Raw genomic sequence first — 20,703 nt, 5'->3', positions numbered from 1 at the left:
CTACTGAGCCTGCAAGCCACAACTACTGAAGCCTGCACGCCTAGAGCCTGTGCTCCACAACAACAGAAGCCACCGCAGCGAGAAGCCAGCACGCCGCAATGAAGAGTAGCCCCCACTCGTCGCAACTAGAGAAAGCCCACGTGCAGCAACAAAGACCCAACACAGACAAAAATAAATAAATTAAAAAAAAAAACAGGTGGATCACTGAAGAGGAAATGTAAAAAGCTAGTAAGCTTCTGAAAATATTATTAACCTCTCTAGTAATCAGGAAAAAAAACTTAAGCACAGAATAAGATACTGTTTTCCAACTCTCAATTTGCAAAACTTAAAAAGCCAGACAATACTAAGTGGTATTAAGGATAGGAAACAGAGAGACCCCTGTTACATGTTGATGCTAATGCATTTTGCTACAACCACACAGAAGAGCAATTTGGTGATATCTGGCAAAGTTGAAGATCCCCCATGTCTAACAACTCCAGTCTTAGAAACTCTCCCATAAGTACATGTGGAGATATTCACAAGAATATTGATGGCAGCCTCCTTTTTTTTAAGATGAGAGGTTTTTTTTTAATTGAAGTATAGTTGACTTACAATGTTGTATTAATTTCTGCTATACAGCAAAGTGATTCAGTTATACATATATATATATACACACACACACATTCTTTTTTATATTCTTTTTCCTTTATGGTTTATCACAGGATATTGAATATAGTTACCTGTACTGGACGGTAGGACCTTGTTGCTTATCCATTCTATATCTAATACTTTGCATCTGCTAACTCCAACCTCCCAATTCATTCCTCCCCCACCCTCCTTCCCCTTAGCAACCACAAGTCTGTTCTTTATGTCTGTGAGTCTGCTTCTGTTTTGTAGGTAAGTTCATCTGTGTCATATTTTAGACTCCACATATAAGTGATATCATATGGTATTTGTCTTTCTCTTTCTGGCTTACTTCACCTAGTATAATAATCTCTAGTTGCATCCATGTTGCTGCAAATGGCATTATTTCATTCTTTTTTATGGCTGAGTAGTATTCCATTGTTTATACATTCCACATCTTTTTTATCCATTCATCTGTCAATGGACATTTAGGTTGTTTCCATGTCTTGGCTATTATGAATAGTGCTGTTATGAACATAGGAGGGCGTGTAGCTTTTTGAATTATAGTGGCAGCCTCTTTTAAATAGTCTGTAAGCCGATCCTTCAGAAAATGGGTAGTCATTCAACAGAATTTATGTGAAACAACAAAACCTTATATATATCAACAAGGGTAAATCTGAAAAACAAAAAGATGAGCAGAACTTTCAAGTTCCGAGTGAGTGCTTGTCAGGGTGGCATCCCATGATGGATAATGACATATGTATAAAATTAAAACTTATAAATGTATAAGATCATACATTTGCTATGGGTACACAAAAAATAAAAGTGTGAAACATACATGGGAATGATAAATACCAGCTTCAGGATAGTGGCTTTCTTGGAGGGAAGGGGGGTTATTTCACTGAAAGATATTTGGGGGCTTCAATTGTCTTTATAAAGTTTTATTTGTTAGGCAGGTACACAGTTTTTATTGTATTCTCTGAAATTCTTGTATGACTAAAATACTTACAATAAAGAAAAAACCCTGCCTATGGCTTTACTTGTGTGTTCATTCATTTAACCTGTCACCCATCCGTCTTTTCAGCTACCCATTCATTTATTATTCTTTTCTGTCAAAATAATTTTATTTAAACAATCTCAGAAGTTGATCACGGCTTAAACCAAGTTGGGAGAAAGGAGCATAATTATAATTGAAAGACAGATTTAAGGGAGATTTGAGGGTGAAGTTGCCAAGACTAAACAACTGGATGAATGTTTATGTGTGCGTGTGGGGGAAGGTATTCATTCCCCAGGAATCAAGGGTAATGTATTGAGGTTTCTAGGTTGGTATCAGCCCACTGCGCATGCCAGTGGGACCAAGGAGAAGGAGTGATATTGGAACCGAGGGGAATAGGGTATCTAATTTTGTCTCAGTCCATGTCACACTTTTTTCCCATAAACCTGATAGATAATCTTAAAAACTTTAATTCGGTAATTATTTATTAAATGTTTGCCATATACAAGGCACAATAAATATAAAGAGATCCCTTAAATGTATGCATAAATACTCTTTTTCATGAATATGTTTCTTTAAAGTTTATACCATTCATTCTTAAGCATCATGTACAGTTACTGCTCCGGTAAATTAAATTGGGTAAGCAATTTCAACTGAATCCAGTTGAATGGCAGTAGGCAGCCTTCATTAAGTTATTGGGTAACTATTTGAAAAAGAGTGAGAATCCATTAAAAACTTCAGACTGTGCAAACTCATTTAAGTTTGCAAATTCAGAAGGGAAGTTAAAGGTGGTTATCTTGAAAACATCCCCCAGATGTGTAGTGTATTAACTGAATAACAGCTGGGTAAGGCTAACTGCAGACGTTCTTTCTTAAAAGTTATTTAGTTCTTACAACAGTAAATGTACAACTATATGGATAATTTCAGCAACACTTTGAGTGAAAATTGATATATTTATAAAACTAGAACTATTGGTCTGTTATCTCTGTCTTCATCTTTTTCATAGCTTCTCTTGCCTGTTGATTTATTTTCAGAAAAGGGAAGTGGTCTCAGGGACTAATGGGATACAGAGAGGCCAGTTACTGTGTGGGTTTACAACTCCAGAACATTTCAACCAAGTCCTTCTTTTCCTTTTCCTAGGCCTCACCCATGTCCTCTGTTCAAAGTTCTATATTTTAGTCCTGTTCCCAGTAGAAACATGGATTCCCAATCTTAAATCCCCTTATGGTCTCACTATTTCTCCTCCATAGATATCTTTCCAAGACTATGTAATAGGCAAAGGCTAGGAAGATGATTTTGTGTTCCAGTGCTGTGTGATCAGCTGGTTTCCTTGGGAGCCTCAAGGGCATTAGATTAGAGTAAGACCTTCATAATCTTACCTTTGCTCTACCCCATCCCAATATACATCTACATATATATTCATTTTAATTTTGCTTATTTCCTCCAATGTTAGAGAAGTAAGCCAACGAGCACAGTAAAGTAACAATAAAGGCATAATTCCCTAGAGACTTGGAAAAGCCATCATTCGTTGCCTCATTATGGCTGCTAGTCAGCCCCTTTGATGTAAAGCATCTGTCCTCTTCAAGGAAATGAGAAAGGTCTGGTTTTCCTTTCTAGTCTGTGAGGAGCCACAAGCCCCATGTTACTGGGTTGCAAGCTGCTTGCCTGCCTTTGTTAACATGCTGAAAATTTCATCGGCTGTCTTTAATAAAAGAGGATGTGTGTGAGGGAAGACATCAGCAGATGTGGTTGGGTTTCTGTTCCCCAGTCCATGAGTCATAGCTGGCAGAGAGCAATGACACTACTATGTAATCAGACAGCCGGTCAGTCACCTGGACTTCTTGCATTTCAATTACATAGTGAGGCAGTCTTTAAATCTGTTTAGAAACCCTTACATGCTCTTCTTTGGTTATGAAAAAGCTTTTCATTCCCTCTCCTTCTGTCTAACAATATTTAGTCATTTATGGCTTCTGTTAATAAAGTTTCATTTGAACATTTATTACCTTAAATAATTACATGGCCAAGAGAAGAATTCTACTTTATGGAAGGATAGACATGTGATCTGATACACTTTTGCTCTGTAGGAACTTCATCTTCTTATAGGAAACTTCATCTCAAAAACCCTAAAAGGACATAATCTAGAATCTGGAAATAACCTCTAGAACCATGCTTCTCCAATTTTAGTAAGCATACAAAGCATTGGAAGACCTTGTTGAAATTCAGATTCTGAGTCAGTAGGTGGCAACTGAAATTCTGCATTTCTGTCAAGCTCCCAGGTGATGCCAATGCCACTCCTTGCAATTTTTGTAGCAAGGCTAGAAGACCTGAAGGCATTCAGTCCAATGGGCACCCACTAAGCTACCCTGGTCATTGCTGTGGAGGAGAGACATGACAGGCTTCAAAGATAAAGAAGCCCTTGTCTTTGAAGAGAGAAAATAACCCTGTAAGAAGAAAGTCTTTTATATCTAGTTTTATTCATAAATGTTTAACAAACACATGAAATTTTTTATCAAAATAATGGTTGATACTATCAAAGCCGTTACCTAAGGCAGTGATACTCTTATGTCACATTCGAGCACACCAGTATGTAAATTTCATCAGTTTCTATTTATTCAACTAAGAAGCTATAGTGATGCTTTAAGCATTACATAATGTATGTCCATAGGCTTTTAAAATTTTAAAAAAAACCTTTTTTTTACTCTATTAAAATAGACATATCTAAACCAAAATGTTTCATCTGAATGTAGAAATCTATAGCTGCTTAGAAATATTGAATGATGTTCTTAAATATGCACGTTTTTAGTTTATTTGGATTTTGACTCTTTAGGGGACACAGTTAATGAGTATATGTGGCTTTCAAGAGATCAGTTATCCCGCATTAACTTCATAATGTCAATTTTTTATTATTTTTGTTTAATGAGTAACACTAATGTGGATAATGCAAAATTAGAATCATTCCAAACACCATTATAATTAGCATTCCGAACTCATTTTGATAACAGATATAACTTCCTAATTGTGTTTTCTTCGAATAATATTAACTTTTTTTCATCACTTGATAGCAGAAAGGTGACTTCAAAGTAGTCTAAGGAGAGATGGACCCCAGGCTGCAATTTAGTAACAATAGTAAAGCCTATTTATGTGGCTTGGTATGTACTTCACCACCTGTTTTCACAGTTATCTTTTCCAGGTTTAACCTAAGAAAGGCTACACACCTAGTATAGGCAGAGCCAGTTCACACATCCTCAGCATTTGGACTCAGTGGTCATTCAGGCATATTGACAAGAAGATGCTACTTTGTGTGTTTGAGATGATGAGGAGACAGAAAAGGAGAGGGGAAAGACAATAATTTTGTATCCTCATGTAATCTCATTAACAACCCTGTGAAGGAAGTACTGTTCTCATCCCGTTTCCAGAAGAAACTGTGGTCTCAGTGCTTCCTAGGTGCACATGTCACTGGAGCAGAACTGGCATTGGAACCTGTGATTCTGTAACCTCTTGAGTGTTTTTAATAATCCCCTTGAGTTGCAATTATAGTTAGGTACAGACTCTGATAATAAAGTGGTTCAAGAAATAACCACTACCCCACAGAGCCATCTGGTTTCTCTCAGCCCCATCACTGGGCCTTTTCTATTTCTGGTTAGTAGGGAATGGTCTCCAGCCGTGGTTCTCCCTCCCCATTTCCTCTCTTCCCACTCAGGATAGCAGGAAGTCTGAACATTTTATCTACTTAGCATCTCCAGTAAGTCAGGCTGTGAACACACTTCGCCTTCAGTTTAGTAGCTGTTTATTGACAGTCATGCTAAGCTCTGGGAGTGGAGGTAATTCAGAAATGTGTCCCAGCATCAAGAAACTCAGTATAACAATGGGTGGTACGATAACAAAGTTCTTTTAGGAAGACAGAGTAGGTGGTGTTATTTCAAGTTTCCAATGTGGAGCTATTCACTGCTCATGTAATTTAGAGCTATGTTTATTTGGATTGGTGTTTAAAATTAGAAGTTGACCATCTGTATTTTTCTTGATAAGTATGGAGTCATCCTAACCAAAAGGTTTTCGAAGGTCAGGAATAGCTTATATTTGCAACATTGTTTTTGGAAAAGAAAAAAGGATACAGAAGAGTCGGAAAAAAAAAACTTTTTTTTTACTCTATTAAAATAGACATATCTAAACCAAAATGTTTCATCTGAATGTAGAAATCTATACCCAGCAGTTGAAGACTTAAGACAACTTTGGTATACATCCAAAGAGACACGTTTTGCAGCCATTGAAATAAAAATTATAAAGTATGTATAACAACATAAAAATCATAAACATGCATGTGCTAGACCTCAAGCAAAATGAGACAACAAAAAGTGAACTTGTTGACATTTATAGAGTGTTTATTATGTGCATGTATCAATACTGTGCTACATTTATTTTCTCATTTTATCTTTCTAACAACATACAAAAAAGTTGATGTTTATTCAGTATTTCATAAATGAAAGAATTGGGACACAGATATGTTAGGGGACCTCACCAAGGTCACAGCTGGTGGTTGAGCAAGAACTCAGATCCAGGGCTTCCCTGGTGGCGCAGTGGTTGAGAGTCCACCTGCCGATGCAGGGGACACGGGTTCGTGCCCCGGTCTGGGAAGATCCCACATGCCGCGGAGCGGCTGGGCCCATGAGCCATGGCCGCTGAGCCTGCACGTTTGGAGCCTGTGCTCCGCAACAGGAGAGGCCACAACAGTGAGAGGCCTACGTACCGGGGGAAAAAAAAAAAGAACTCAAATCCAGTACTCTTCAAATCCAAATCTGATCATCTTTTCCCAGCTGATATACTCTGAGCTATTCAACCCTCCCCCCAGCATTGTTTCTGATTCAGAAATAATTGTATTTACAATAAAGAGTGGAGTCATATGAATTCAGCTGAAAAAAATGCTTGCATTGTGAAAACACTAAACCATAAAAATAATTGTGAATCATTTTAGGCTGTATCCTAGTTGCCAAGACAATTAATAGTTGACACCATTTGTAAAATGAAAATATAATCTTAGCATAAACAATTTTAGTTTTATCTGATGTTTGAAATATGCATTTATGTAACTGCCAAGGTATCAGCTGCCCTTTGTTAGCCAGAAAGTTCCAGGGACAAGACAAGAACAGAACAGCCCTTATTCGTAGATAACAAGCAAAGTGTTTTTTCCTTTGGGAAGGCCTTGTTGTCGTTAACTAATGTTTGAGAATTTGGGTATGGAAACCCTTGTATTAAACTAGTGCTACATACTATATTGCTATATTGATTGTAAACATCGACCATTAGAAGTTTAAAAGCTGTTTGACTTAAAAATTAGAACTTTATCTCGTTAAACTACATGAGTTAAATTTGGAAAGCATTTTAGTGGTTGCATTTGAATTTTTTTCAGGGTTTTCACCCTGAAAACATCAGTAAAATTTTACAGTATATTTTACTTATTTATATATGTTTGCAGAAATGGCCTAGAATATTGATTGCTAAGGAGAGAAAGCAAAGAATGGGTAGACATAGATTTGTCAACTTTTCCCACTTAATTTTTTATTTCTTGGCATTGAGTTGAAAAAAAGTTCAATTCTTTCCATCTAAAATTGTATCCCGTTCAACTTTTTTCTCAAGAAAGTACAGGGTGACTAGGTTACTAGGTCTCCATAGGTAACCTATACTTTCTCATTAAAGAAAAAGCTATTTCCCTGCCTGCCCTCTTTAAGGCACAAAGTACACAGCAGCTGTTTGAAAACCTTTTTTTCCCTTCCTGTTTTATCTACTTGTATAAATTGCTACATTGCTTCCATAAAATGCCTCCAGACATAAGGGAGTCATTTGCATAAATGGATGAAGATTTTTGTCTTCCATGAAGGAAAGCTTGCCATGGCCTCTTAATCGTTTTCCTTCCTCTCTCTGGTTCCAGTATCCGGCTGCTCTGATGAACTTGGGAGCCATCCTGCACCTCAATGGACGACTCCAGAAGGCCGAGGCCAACTACCTGCGGGCGCTGCAGCTCAAACCGGATGACATCATCACGCAGTCCAATCTCCGCAAACTCTGGAACATCATGGAAAAGCAAGGCTTGAAGACCTCCAAGACTTGACACAGGAGGGCCGTACCTCATCCTCCTCCATATTTGAAAGCCGGCCTCATTAACGAACAGAACTTCCTAGCAGTGCTATGACAAGAGTTAGTTTGGACTTCAAGACAGGGGGGCAGAGGTCACTGAGGTCACTGCCACTTCTGGGAGTATCCACTTTGCTGTGGGCACAGCCATTAACACCAAAAAGAGGAACATTGGAAACCTCCTGCAGGATATAATTGTTACCCGTAGAACCGTAAACCAGAGCACTTAAAACAGGATCTTTTGGCATTCTTAAAGGGGGGAGGGAAGTCTATGTTTCAAATTTTGTTCAATTTTGAAAGCTAACTTGGAAATTATACTGTTCCTTAAACACTGTGAGAGGAAGTCAGAATTTCTGTTCAGCCACGGTAAACTATTACGGTCAAGTGTTCACACGCAGTGATTCAAGTGTCGTGTGAATCCTGGTGAGCTGGCCGGTTGTCCTGACGCTGCTGTCTTCCCTCTTTGGGACAGCCTGCTTATCAGTGTCTAAAACTTAGAAAACTTTTTTTTTTTTTTAATACTGTGTCAGGATCTGTCAGAGTCTACATTTGTTTCCTGACTAGTGCACGTAACGTTTTATGATTTAGATGTCACCATCATGTGGGCATCCTTTGCTTTTCATGTTCTGAAAAGGGTATACAGAACAGAGCAAACCGTGTTTAGGTGTTGTAGGAGGGACTGGGGAGGCCTTATGTGTTCCAGGCAGGCATATTTTACTCTGACGTCACTGACGTTTTCCCAAAACTGCCTAGGAGGATTCATTGTATTAATTCTTAGGCTTTTGAAATTGCCTTTTAAAATGGCTATTCCTGGTTAACGCTCATGCTAAGGCAGTAAATCAAAAGGAAGCTTAACAAATGGTCTAGTTCCAATAACTAACCAGCAGCTATTAGACAAAAGGGAAGATGCTTTGTGCCTTCCAGATGTTGCTGGGTTAAAAATCAAGTCTGTGCGAGGGTGTATAATGATGGCTGCCAACGCTTTTATATTCTGGAAAGAGTTGGTATGAAATGCTAATCACTTTCTAATAGGTACCTAAACAGCAGTGCTGATAAGTTTTTGAGGAATTATTTTTAATCATACTTTGTTCTTCCCAAAAGACATAAAAAATGACTTATTTTAAGCTGCAGGTAGACTATAGCATTAGCCCACGTGTTTCTAGGTCTCCTGCCAAGTGCTTTTCACAGTTGAAAACTCTTTTTCACTAGCAAATTTGGCATTTTATTTCATTACCTATTAGTAACCACTTCAGTGATAATTTCACGAGTAAAAGACTATAAGGGAAGTAGAGAGAAACATTTACTGAACATTTTTTGACTTGCAGTCAAACTTTGCTACTAAAAATTAACTTTGTAAAAACAACGATCCACTCTCAACTTCTTCCTAGAGAAAGTAGCTATACAATACCCAACATATTTATTTATTTATTATTCTACCATAGCAAAATAACAAAACTTGATTCATTAAACCAGTTCTTTGCAACTTAAAATTAGCTTTTTTTCTTGTCCTTTCACATTCAGTGTATATATGGTCAGCGACCCCATTTAAGGGAAGCTGGACATGCAAATAGATCATATTATGTTTTCTTCATATTTTATATGTTTTGCTGCATATCTGAGTAAGGTGGGGTAAAGAATTAAAGTAGTGTTCCTATGGCATTAGTGTTTTGGTGAGAAGGGCAACATAGTGAGAGAGATTTGTTGATGGCATTAAAAGAAGGCCCTCCTAATATGTATATTATTTGGTAAACATTTCATTGAAGGGCCAAAAGTTAAATTATAATTAAATCACTGTGTTTTCAGAATGATATTTAATGTTTAACAACAACAAACACGTGGTCAAACCAAAAGCGTGGGTTGAAGTATATTTTTCATCTTCTAGTGCATTGGCAATTGCAAAAAAATAAAGGCAAAAAGGAATTTAATATAAGGATATAGAGGTGAATTCAGTGTCTAACATTTTTATTTATTTAAATAGTTATTGACCTATGATGACTTCCTAGTCTTACCATTTTGTGTCTTTTTATTGTTATTGTTCTTCTTTTCACACACTTGGTTCTTGGTAGGTTCGCTGATGGCACAGCAGAGGCACTTCATGTTGACCCAGTTCCCAAGTAGCGTTAATAATTGGGCCTGTGTCATAAAATGCATGGATCATTAACAACTAAATGTCCCTGACACCTTTCACTACAGGGCTGGGCTTAGTAACTGACCAACTTGGGGGGAGTGTTGAGGGGGTCTACAGAACATGGTCAAAAAATGTCTCCGCTCAGGGATTTATGGTGGATTATTGCAGACAGTGCTAAAAATATAGAGCACAAGTTTACTAAATTAAAATTTTATTTTTTGAGAAACTGTTGTTTGTATAAATTATCAAGATTTGTAGGCTTTCCTTTTGTAGAAATAATTGTTTTATGTGCCAGAGAATTTCGATTTGGTTTTCAACAATAAAGCATTGATAACAAACACGTTTATAAGCCTTTTTAAAATCGTCTACAGCAACAACACTTATACTGTCTTGGATTTTAACAGGCCAATGAGAAAGCTGGACATCTCCAGAAACTTTTCCCAAACACCATTTTAGATATTAACTTTGTAGATTCCTTTAGGTTTTTCTTAATGACCTCATCAAGTTGTCTCACATATTTGGAACTTTCTCATTTGATCCACGATTTACTGGCTAAACAAAAGCTCTTCACTCCACTCTTCAGAAGTAGACAATGAACTAACACAATAACATCAGAGAGCAGTTGTAAGAAGTTGGGGGAATGTTTTGGAAAACTTACGAGGAAAAACTTCACAGAAATTTCAAGTGAACGAGAAGCTTCAAATTCCAGCAGTACCCCAGGGGGCAAAATACATCTCAAATCTCTATGGAATAACAACATCAAGAGGTCAATATGTGGTGAAGTGGCAGAGGGAATGAAAGCCAATTCAAAGTCTTCTCTGATTGCATTCTGCAGGAAGACCACCCAAAATCACACTGGAAGAAGGTCAAAATCCTGGTACGCGCCTTTCTCTACTACAAAACTAAATATAACAGAGTTACCCTGGTTGCATTGCCATTTCAGCTTGTGGCAGTTCCAATGCTTAAGCCAAGTTTTCTAGCAATACCCCTTCATTAAACTGAGTTGAGTGTTAAATAGTAGGAAGCAAATTCTGTAGTATTGGAAATAATATTTAAATTAAGTGAAAAATCATATTCCAAAGGTACGTAGAGATGAATTGGAATGATTACAATTCTTAAATTATCCACAGAAACCCAGTTTTTCCCTGGTAAGAGAATAACCAAGGCTTAGATGCATTTCCTTTCTTTGTACTGTAAATGTATACTATGTGAAAACTGTCATCACTTTCATTTGTGAAAACATCAAATGAAGTCATTGGATCCCCAAATCTCAACTTTTTAGAAAGTGATTTTCAAAAATATCATGTTGATCATGAGCAAATAGTAGATGTAATTTTCATTTATGGTCTATTTTTTTTTTCATTTATGGTCTATTTTATGTTCTTCTACTCAACAGAGTGCCAGGCTAGAAAAACAATGTGAGAAAAGAAAGACATGGCCCCTGCCTTCACTGGTTTCAGAGCGTAGTGCCTCAATCCAAGTTAAAACTCTACCCTGATTTTAGAATAGAATCAATTATGCAATATTTCGTATACTAAGATGACTTAATATCTGACATTTCTGTAGCCTGTTGTATAACTGCCACTAAGTAGTTTTGGGAACTTGGTTAAATCACTTACCTTGGGGGCCTTATACTCCTCAGGTGGAAAGTAAATGGCTTTAGTTACATGTTCACGGAAGTCTTGTTTGGCTCTCACAGTCTAAATTGTTCAGATGTTTTTCATGCCTTACCTGTCTTAGTCTGTTTGTTTGGACAGCTATAACAAAACACCACAAGCTGGGTAGTTTATAAATAACAGAAATTTGTTTCTTACAGTTCTGAAGGCTGGAAGTCTAAGATTAGGGTGCCAGCAGAGTCGAGTGAGGGCCCCCTTCCGGGTAGCAGACTTCCTGTGCCCCCTCACGTGATGGAAGGGGTGAGAGTTCTCTGGAGCCTCTCTTATAAGGGCATTAGTTCCATTCATGAGGGCTCTGCCCTCATGACCTAATCACCTCCTAATACCATCACCTATGGGCGTTAGGTATTCAACATATGAGTTTTGGTGGAATGTAGATATCCGGACCATAGCAACCTTCTTTCATCTTCATGATCAATCTGTAGTAAGAGAGGTAGAGAAGGTGATTTGTGGGAGATGGAATAGCTAGAGAAATACCAAAGGGGGCGGAGAAACCACCTCCGGACTCAGGTTCACTGCCTGAGTGCTCTCATGACACAGGACATGTGAGCATAAGGCAGCATGGGGACAGTCTTGCTGCTTGCTAGCTTTGGGACATGGACAGGTTATTTCATACCTCTGAGCCCTGGTTTCCTTATCTGTGAAGCTGGAACATAACCTCACACATCCACAGGGTGTTTGGCATAAAATAAAATCCTTATATCTAAATTTTATCCTATAATCAAGGAATTAGGCAATATATAATTTTGTTATTATATAAAAATTTTAACAAGATAATCGAATTCTCTGTCAGTTTTTACCTTGTCTACCGTATTTTACGTTCTACTCAACAACAACTCAAGCTTTCCTTATAACTGACTCCTGAATGTGCTGTACCCATGTCTCTCAGCAGAATAGAGCTGTGCTTTCCTCCAGGATCAGAACTAGAGAATCGGGGTCTTCTAAATATGGCCATTTTTACCAGAACAGTGTTTGAAGTAGGGAATTTGGCCCTGCTTGGGATATTAACACTTTTCTATAGCTCACCAATAAAACAAAACTATGTCATCTTTTCTGTACACAGAAAATCTGATGATATCAGCAACCCTTATTATAACTACTACAAATTAATGATTATTATTGATTATACATTAGCCACAATGTGTCTCTTTTTGACCTTCAAGCTCTACATTTTTGAGAAAGCCAAGGTAGAGAGAGAAAGGATGGGCACTTGGGAAATGGACAGTTAATTGCCATTAGAAATAATTAAGTTTTTGTTGTAGAAGAGGAGAAGTTGATTGGAACAGTTCGAGACTGTGTCCTTTTTGGTTGCTTCATAACCTGCCACGATTGAGCCACTGTATTATACGGGGGAAGACATTTAACAAAGAAGAGAATGGATAGAACAACCACAGGAGAGGTTGGAAAAATGTTCAACCAGTTTGAAGTTTAGACTAGAACTGTCCATCTATTCTGATTTGAAATATATTTAATTTCTCTCCTACCTCCTTTGGATTTGACAGGAATATCCCTCATTCAAGACAAAGCTACCAGCCATTCTCAAGTCAGATGGAGAGAATAGAGTTCTATATTTCAGTAATAGCTCAAGACTCCTAGAAGCACTTTTTCTAATAATTTTCTATCATGTATCTTTCTTTTCCATCCCAGAAGACTCAAAATAACTCCTCTGAGAACTTTCTCTTGGCAACATCATTGAGCAGCTAGAGACTATAATGAAAGTTTAAAAAACATATTGAGAGAGAAATCAAGCAAGTAATTTCTTTCCAAAAATACTAAAATGTCATAAAAGAATTAAAATGCCTTTTTTTTTTCAGCTGGACACTCCTCTAGTATTGTGTAAAAGATCATTGTTACCAGAGAATCAGAATTGGTGAGGGAGGAGAGGGGTGAGTTTGTGTGTGAGGAATAGAAACAAGTGATTACCTTTGATTTTTTAAAATTAATTAATTTATTTATTTATTTTTGACTGCGTTGGGTCTTCGTTGCTGCGCACGGGCTTTCTCTAGTTGCAAAGAGCGGGGGCTGCTCTTTGTTGTGGTGCACGGGCTTCTCATTGCGGTGGCTTCTCTTGTTGCAGAGCACGGGCTCTAGGCACACAGGCTTCAGTAGTCGTGGCGCACAGCCTTCAGTAGTTGTGGCTCGCGGGCTCTAGAGCACAGGCTCAGTAATTGTGGCGCACGGGCTTAGTTGCTCCACGGCATGTGGGATCTTCCCAGACTAGGGATCGAACCCCTGTCCCCTGCATTGGCAGGTGGATTCTTAACCACTGTGCCACCAGGGAAGTCCCTACCTTTGATTTTAATGTAGGCCCTTTTCTAATCTCGTTTAGCAAGTAATGGCCATATTGACTCTGGCGATAATTAGCTTTTTAATTCTGCAGACATCAATTTATTAAATTACATAAAGCCAATTAATAATCTCAATATGTTTTCATTTTTAGTTCTTTTTGTGTTATTTTAAAAATGTTGTTATGCTTAATGTCTGGATATTTTATGTTTCCTTTGCCATAGACTATCATTCTGTAAATGTTCCTTTGCCTATACTTTGTGATGATGGCTATTTGGGAAATTTCACTGGAATTATGATATTTTAAAGTATCTTTTTAGAAATCTGTCCTATACCACCAAGTATTTAGCTGTTACTACGTAGTATTCTATTAAATTTCAATTGAATAATTTTGCATTAAATGATATAGAAGGGTACATCAATATTAGGTTTTATTATATCCCATTGGGTCCATTCTCCCAATTCCCTACTGATGATATTAATAAAATGTGATTATACTGGCAAAGCATATCTCTGTATATTGTGAGTCAAGGAACTTTTATCAGTTAATTTTTTTTAGCATTTATTTATTTATTTTCAGGAGTAGATAATTTTCATGTATAAGTTTAAAATATATATATTTGTTTTGTTTCTTAAATTCCACAGATGAGTGAGATCACATGGTATATGTCTTTCTCCGTCTGACTACTTTCACTTAACATAATACCCTCTACGTCCATCTATGTTGTCACAAATTTATTCTTTTCTATGGCTGAGTAATATTGCATTATTATATATATATATATATATATATATATATATATATACACACACACACACACACACACACCCCAAATCTTTATTCATTCATCCATTGATGGACAGTTAGTTTGCTTCCATATATTGGCTATTGTAAATAATGCTGCCATAAACATAGAGGTGCAGATATCTTTTTTTTTTTTTTTTTTTTAACATCTTTATTGAGGTATAATTGCTTTACAATGGTGTGTTAGTTTCTGCTTTATAACAAAGTGAATCAGTTATACATATACATATGTTCCCATATGTCTTCCCTCTTGCGTCTCCCTCCCTCCCACCCTCCCTATCCCACCCCTCCAGGCGGTCACAAAGCACCGAGCCAATATCCCTGTGCCATGCGGCTGCTTCCCACTAGCTATCTACCTTACTACGTTTGTTAGTGTGTATATGTCCATGCCTCTCTCTCGCCCTGTCACAGCTCACCCTTCCCCCTCCCCATAACCTCAAGTCCGTTCTCCAGTAGGTCTACGTCTCTATTCCTGTCTTACCCCTAGGTTCTTCATGACATTTTTTTTTCTTAAATTCCATATATATGTGTTAGCATACGGTATTTGTCTTTTTCTTTCTGACTTACTTCACTCTGTATGACAGACTCTAGGTCTATCCACCTCATTACAAATAGCTCAATTTCGTTTCTTTTTATGGCTGAGTAATATTCCATTGTATATATGTGCCACATCTTCTTTAACCATTCATCCGATGATGGGCACTTAGGTTGTTTCCATCTCCGGGCTATTGTAAATAGAGCTGCAATGAACATTTTGGTACATGACTCTTTTTGAATTTTGGTTTTCTCAGGGTATATGCCCAGTAGTGGGATTGCTGGGTCATATGGTAGTTCTATTTGTAGTTTTTTAAGGAACCTCCATACTGTTCTCCATAGTGGCTGGACCAATTCACATTCCCACCAGCAGTGCAAGAGTGTTCCCTTTTCTCCACACCCTCTCCAGCATTTATTGTTTCTAGATTTTTTGATCATGGCCATTCTGACTGGTGTGAGATGATATCTCATTGTAGTTTTGATTTGCATTTCTCTAATGATTAATGATGTTGAGCATTCTTTCATGTGTTTGTTGGCAGTCTGTATATCTTCTTTGGAGAAATGTCTATTTAGGTCTTCTGCCCATTTTTGGATTGGGTTGTTTGTTTTTTTGTTATTGAGCTGCATGAGCTGCTTGTAAATTTTGGAGATTAATCCTTTGTCGGTTGCTTCATTTGCAAATATTTTCTCCCATTCTGAGGGTTGTCTTTTGGTCTTGTTTATGGTTTCCTTTGCTGTGCAAAAGCTTTCAAGTTTCATTAGGTCCCATTTGTTTATTTTTGTTTTTATTTCCATTACTCTAGGAGGTGGGTCAATCAGTTAATTTTTTGTCACTTCTGTTTATAGAACTAATTTTTGCTTGGGCTTGTATTCATTCCAAAATTTTGCTCTGTGAATGACACTAAAGATAAGTTAGTCTGCTATTATTTCTCAAGTGGCCACAAAGTGATATTCATGGAAATCATAACAGCAATATGAACCCACGTGCCACAGAGCAACTAAGCCCACGTGCCACAACTACTGAGCCTGTGCTCTAGAACTCGTGAGCCACAACTACTGAGCCCTCATGCCACAACTACTGAAGCCCGCACACCTAGAGCCCATGCTCCGCAACAAGAGAAGCCACCGTAATGAGAAGCCCACCCACTGCAATGAAGAGTAGCCCCCGCTCGCCGCAACTAGAGAAAGCCCTCACGCAGCAACAAAGACCCAATGCAGCCAAAAATAAATAAACAAATAAAACAAATTTTTTAAAAAATTCTAATATTCTCTCCTGCCCACTAGCAGGAGAGAATATTAGGTTTGACCTCTGCACTTTGAAATGAAGAAGCTGTAGTTTATAGCAGTCAAATGACATAGCTTAGCTTACACATTCACAGGGATCAAACGTAGCAGGTAAAGTGTCGAGTCCTAGCTACAGGTTACATCCTACATGGCTCAATGCCAACCATCTAGAGTTTGTGAAACATCTCTTCTTTGGAGGAGAGGGTAGACACAAAGCTCACCAGCAAAGGTTTGCTCATGGATTATTTATGGATTGCATACGTGGAAGATATTACTACCTGAAACTCCTAATCACTAAACTCAGTGTGGGTCCCTGATTTAAGAAATGAACTCTTCATTTTAGGATAAATTTATGAACCATGCCTAACAAAACACAGCTGGTCTAAGTAAAAGTGGTACAGAGAAGCATTAGGGTCGATTAAACCATTTCCAAAGATCCATTCCTGTCATCTGATGACACTGCTTGGTTATTTCTTCTGACCTGGCCATGATGGATCAGTGATCCAAAGTTCATTAGCGATTTCAACAGGCACAATGTGCAAGATTTCAGTAGACATAACCAAATTGGATGTGATCATTCATGATGAAATTGGCTAGCATTTTTTTAAATTTATTTATTTTATTTATTTTTATTTTTGGCTGCATTGGGTCTTTCTTGCTGCATGCGGGCTTTTCTCTAGTTGTGGCAAGCGGGGGCTACTCTTCATTGCAGTGCGCGGGCTTCTCATTGTGTGGCTTGTTGCAGAGCACAGGCTCTAGGCGTGTGGGCTTCAGTAGTTGTGGCACTCGGGCTCCGTAGTTGTGGCTCGCAGGCTCAGTAGTTGTGGCGCACGGGCTTAGTTGCTCCGCGGCATGTGGGATCTTCCCAGACCAGGGCTCGAACCCGTGTCCCCTGCATTGGCAGGAGGATTCTTAACCACTGCACCACCAGGGAAGCCCCTGACTAGTGTTTTATCCTTTATTTTACTTGAGGCTCTTCTATTTGGAGTGCACTAGCTAGATGAAAGCTTTTTATAGGCCAGAGATAATTGTAGAATATGAATAATATGCCATTTCCCTGTTGCAGTATAGCAACAGTAAATACATTTGCTACAAGTCTTTATGATCATTGACTAATCTGTGTGATTCCCTTTCACCAACCTTGTCCACCTTCTCTCTGTTATACACACACACACACACACACACATGCTTGCACACACGTCCATGTACACACACACACACACACACACACACACAGTCTCACTCTAACTCACTCACTGTGTGGCTGGAAAGTCTACAACTAAACTTGAGTTCAAACATAAGTGTCTGTTCATTTGATCCTCCGGGAGAGGAAGTCATGAGGATTGAGACATACTTTGAAATGTTTTGATTAGCAGAGGAAATAAAGTGAGATCAAAGCTTTTGTCCTTCAGTGAGCAATTTAAATCCAGACAAGCAAGAGTCCAAAGGAGATGAGGGCAGGCACTTCTTAAGCTACTGTTGTAAACACCTTGGCGTATCTCTTCACACTCTCCTCTGTGCCTGTCAGCAACCAAGCTGAATCACTCCTCTATCTAGGGCACTTTCCTGTCCTCATTCTGGAAAAGAAATACCACTCAGATCATGAGAAGACATGGCAAATGTAGATTTGTTGCTCTCCATTTTCAGGATAAGAGAAATTGCCAAAATGACCTTTACATATCTTAGTTTTAAACGTATTTCATCTTGGAGACATTAACCAAATGATTCAGCAATATGAATTCTCTAATACAGGAAGCAACACACTCAGTAATTCTAAGCACTGCTGAAAATGAGGTGACCACTGGAGCACCCCAATTATATCACCTTTCTCCATTGGCTTTAGCTCCCCGGGTGATGTTATATGCCATACATGGCATTCAACTTGCTCCTTGGAATTGCAGGGCAGTGGGGTCCTTCCCATAGATATAAATCTGAATGAAGAGAGTTAATTATTTCATTTTTTCACTCTCAAGATTGTGTTCCTGTTGTAATTATCTTTTTTGCATGCAGAGCGTTTTGCAGTTTTCAAAAGGCTTCATATTATTTTTATACTTAGCTCTTGAAAACAATTTGACAAAGCAGACAAGAGAATCGTAATTACCCTCAAATCCAAACTCCAGATGAGGATTCAGAAGCTTAGAATGGCCATACGACTCATTCAAGATCACGTTCAGTACAAAAGCAGGTCTTTCTCCTAATTTTATGACTTTAGTCTAAATCCTGGGCAGGCATTGATGGGTATGGACACAATCAATACACCATTATTCCCTTAGTCTCTGAGGATCAGATGTGATTGAGGAGTGTTTCCATCTGAAAGACTTCCACTGAAAACTAGAGACCAATTCCACCTACATCCCTACATTGTGAGAGAGTAGAAAGAGGAGGAGAGGATCATTCAATTGTGCAACAAGAATACATGGGTCACAAAAATAATTTAGCTTTTTTCCAGTCACTTTGTTCTCTTTCTTTACTTGTCTGTAGTGAGGGGTTGGCATGAATTGCTTCTAATTAAAGTGTACCGGAACATATGTATATGTATAACTGATTCACTTTGTTATAAAGCAGAAACTAACACACCATTGTAAAGCAATTATACCCCAATAAAGATGTTAAAAAATAATAAATAAAGTGTACCAATTGCAGCTTTCTCCTGCAATTCAGGTGTCAGCTGAGCTCAGCTGATGTTTGGCCTCCCCATCTTCTATGGAATGTTTGGTGCAGTTCCCTAGTTCTTGTGAATACCTGCCTGTCACATCCTGAGACTCTGAGCCTGGGCTTCCACTCTTCCCTCTTGGTTTTTTCTTCTTACTGCTCTGCCGTTCAGAGCAGACTCTTTTCTGATTTCCCCTAAAACCATTTGCATTTGTGTATGTGGCCAGCTTTAAAGGTGTTGGTGGCACAGTGGTTTTAATCAAACAACTTAAAATTGAATATGAACATCCTTGTTTCTGTATTTCTCTAGCCTCTCCCGGCAAGTGGGATTTCTCACTGGTTACCTCTCTCCGTGGGTTTCAGTCCCCTCTCAGGGGGTCCTCTCTCCTGTGCTCATCCTAATCGCAAAACTCCCGTTACCTGCTTATGCAAAGGCCTCCAGACCTGTCCTCCTATAAGGAAAGCTGATTATCCAGGTGTTTTTCGTAAAACAGAGTTTGAAAACTGGCAGCCTGTAGACTGAATTTAGCCTCCACACATGTTTGTTAAAGTGTGAACAAATATTTAGGCATCTAGAGTTTTAAAAAAAATAAAAACAAACTTGGGTTTCTGGTTTTCCTTGAAATACAAAATATCTGGCAACTGGGACCATATCTCTGTGGGCAGCTGTTGTTCCATTTGGATAGGACTTTACTCGCAGGTGTGTCACGGTCCCCACCCCCACCCCTGCACCCCGCTTCTGCTCAGTCTCTAGAGGCACTTGAGTTCAAAACTCCTGCTCTAATCAAAGTCAGTTCCTCCCTTACCAGGTGACTCTGACATCTGCTGTTAATATTTTTTTCTCCACTACATAATCTTATAAAAGTGTACTCGAAATGAGAGAAGGGGGTGGTGGTGGTGTAATGAATTGGGAGACTGGGATTGACATATATACACTAATATGTATAAAATAGATAACTAGGGCTTCCCTGGTGGCGCAGTGGTTGAGAGTCCGCCTGCCGATGCAGGGGACACGGGTTCGTGCCCCAGCCCGGGAAGATCCCACATGCCGCGGAGCGGCTGGGCCTGTGAGCCATGGCCGCTGAGCCTGCGCGTCCGGAGCCTGTGCTCCGCAACGGGAGAGGCCACAACGGTGAGAGGCCCGCGTACCACAAAAAAAAAAAAAAAAAAAAAAAAAAGTAGATAATAGGAACCTGCTGTGTAACAAATAAGTAAATAAATAAAATTTTTTAAAAAGTGTACTCGAAATGTTCAAAGATGATGATTTACCTAGAATTTTTTAAATATTTGAAAATTTCTTTAGGACTAGGTTCTATCACACCATTTTAAAAAACTGAGTTGTTTCCACATTTTGGATATTATGATTAGTGCTGCTACGAACGTCTATGTACAAGCTTTCATGTGAACACGTGTTTTCAGTTCTTTTGGATAGATACACAGGAGTAAAACTGTAGGGTCATAGGACCATTCTACATTTAGTTTTTTGAGCAACTGCCAAACTGTCTTCCACAGTGGCTGCCCCACTTTACATTCCCATCAGCAATGAATAAGAGTCTGCGTCTCCATGTCCTCATCGATGCTTGATATGTTCTTTTTTTTTCATTATAACAGTCCT

At 38.5% G+C, this 20,703-nt stretch overlaps 1 protein-coding gene across 3 annotated transcripts in view; it reads left to right on the top strand.

The window, feature by feature from the left end:
- The window catches only part of TMTC2 (transmembrane O-mannosyltransferase targeting cadherins 2), an 852,682-nt gene that overhangs the window by 384,416 nt on the left and 447,563 nt on the right, over window positions 1–20,703 (top strand). The window contains exon 12 of one of the 3 annotated variants that reach the window (XM_030856453.2): window positions 7,521–11,211. The exons of 1 other annotated variant lie outside the window; for it this stretch is intronic. In XM_030856453.2, the coding sequence (XP_030712313.2) occupies window positions 7,521–7,700 (180 nt within the window). In that variant the 3' untranslated portion in view covers window positions 7,701–11,211. Of the gene's footprint in view, window positions 1–7,520; window positions 11,212–20,703 lie in introns of those variants that run through there. One more of the 3 variants, XM_060305966.1, reaches the window with a different exon arrangement.

Source organism: Globicephala melas, chromosome 10, assembly GCF_963455315.2.
Source record: "Globicephala melas chromosome 10, mGloMel1.2, whole genome shotgun sequence".
NCBI lineage: Eukaryota > Metazoa > Chordata > Mammalia > Artiodactyla > Delphinidae > Globicephala > Globicephala melas.
Note: the sequence above shows the minus strand (reverse complement) of the source record. Positions and strands in the feature narration are given on the sequence as shown.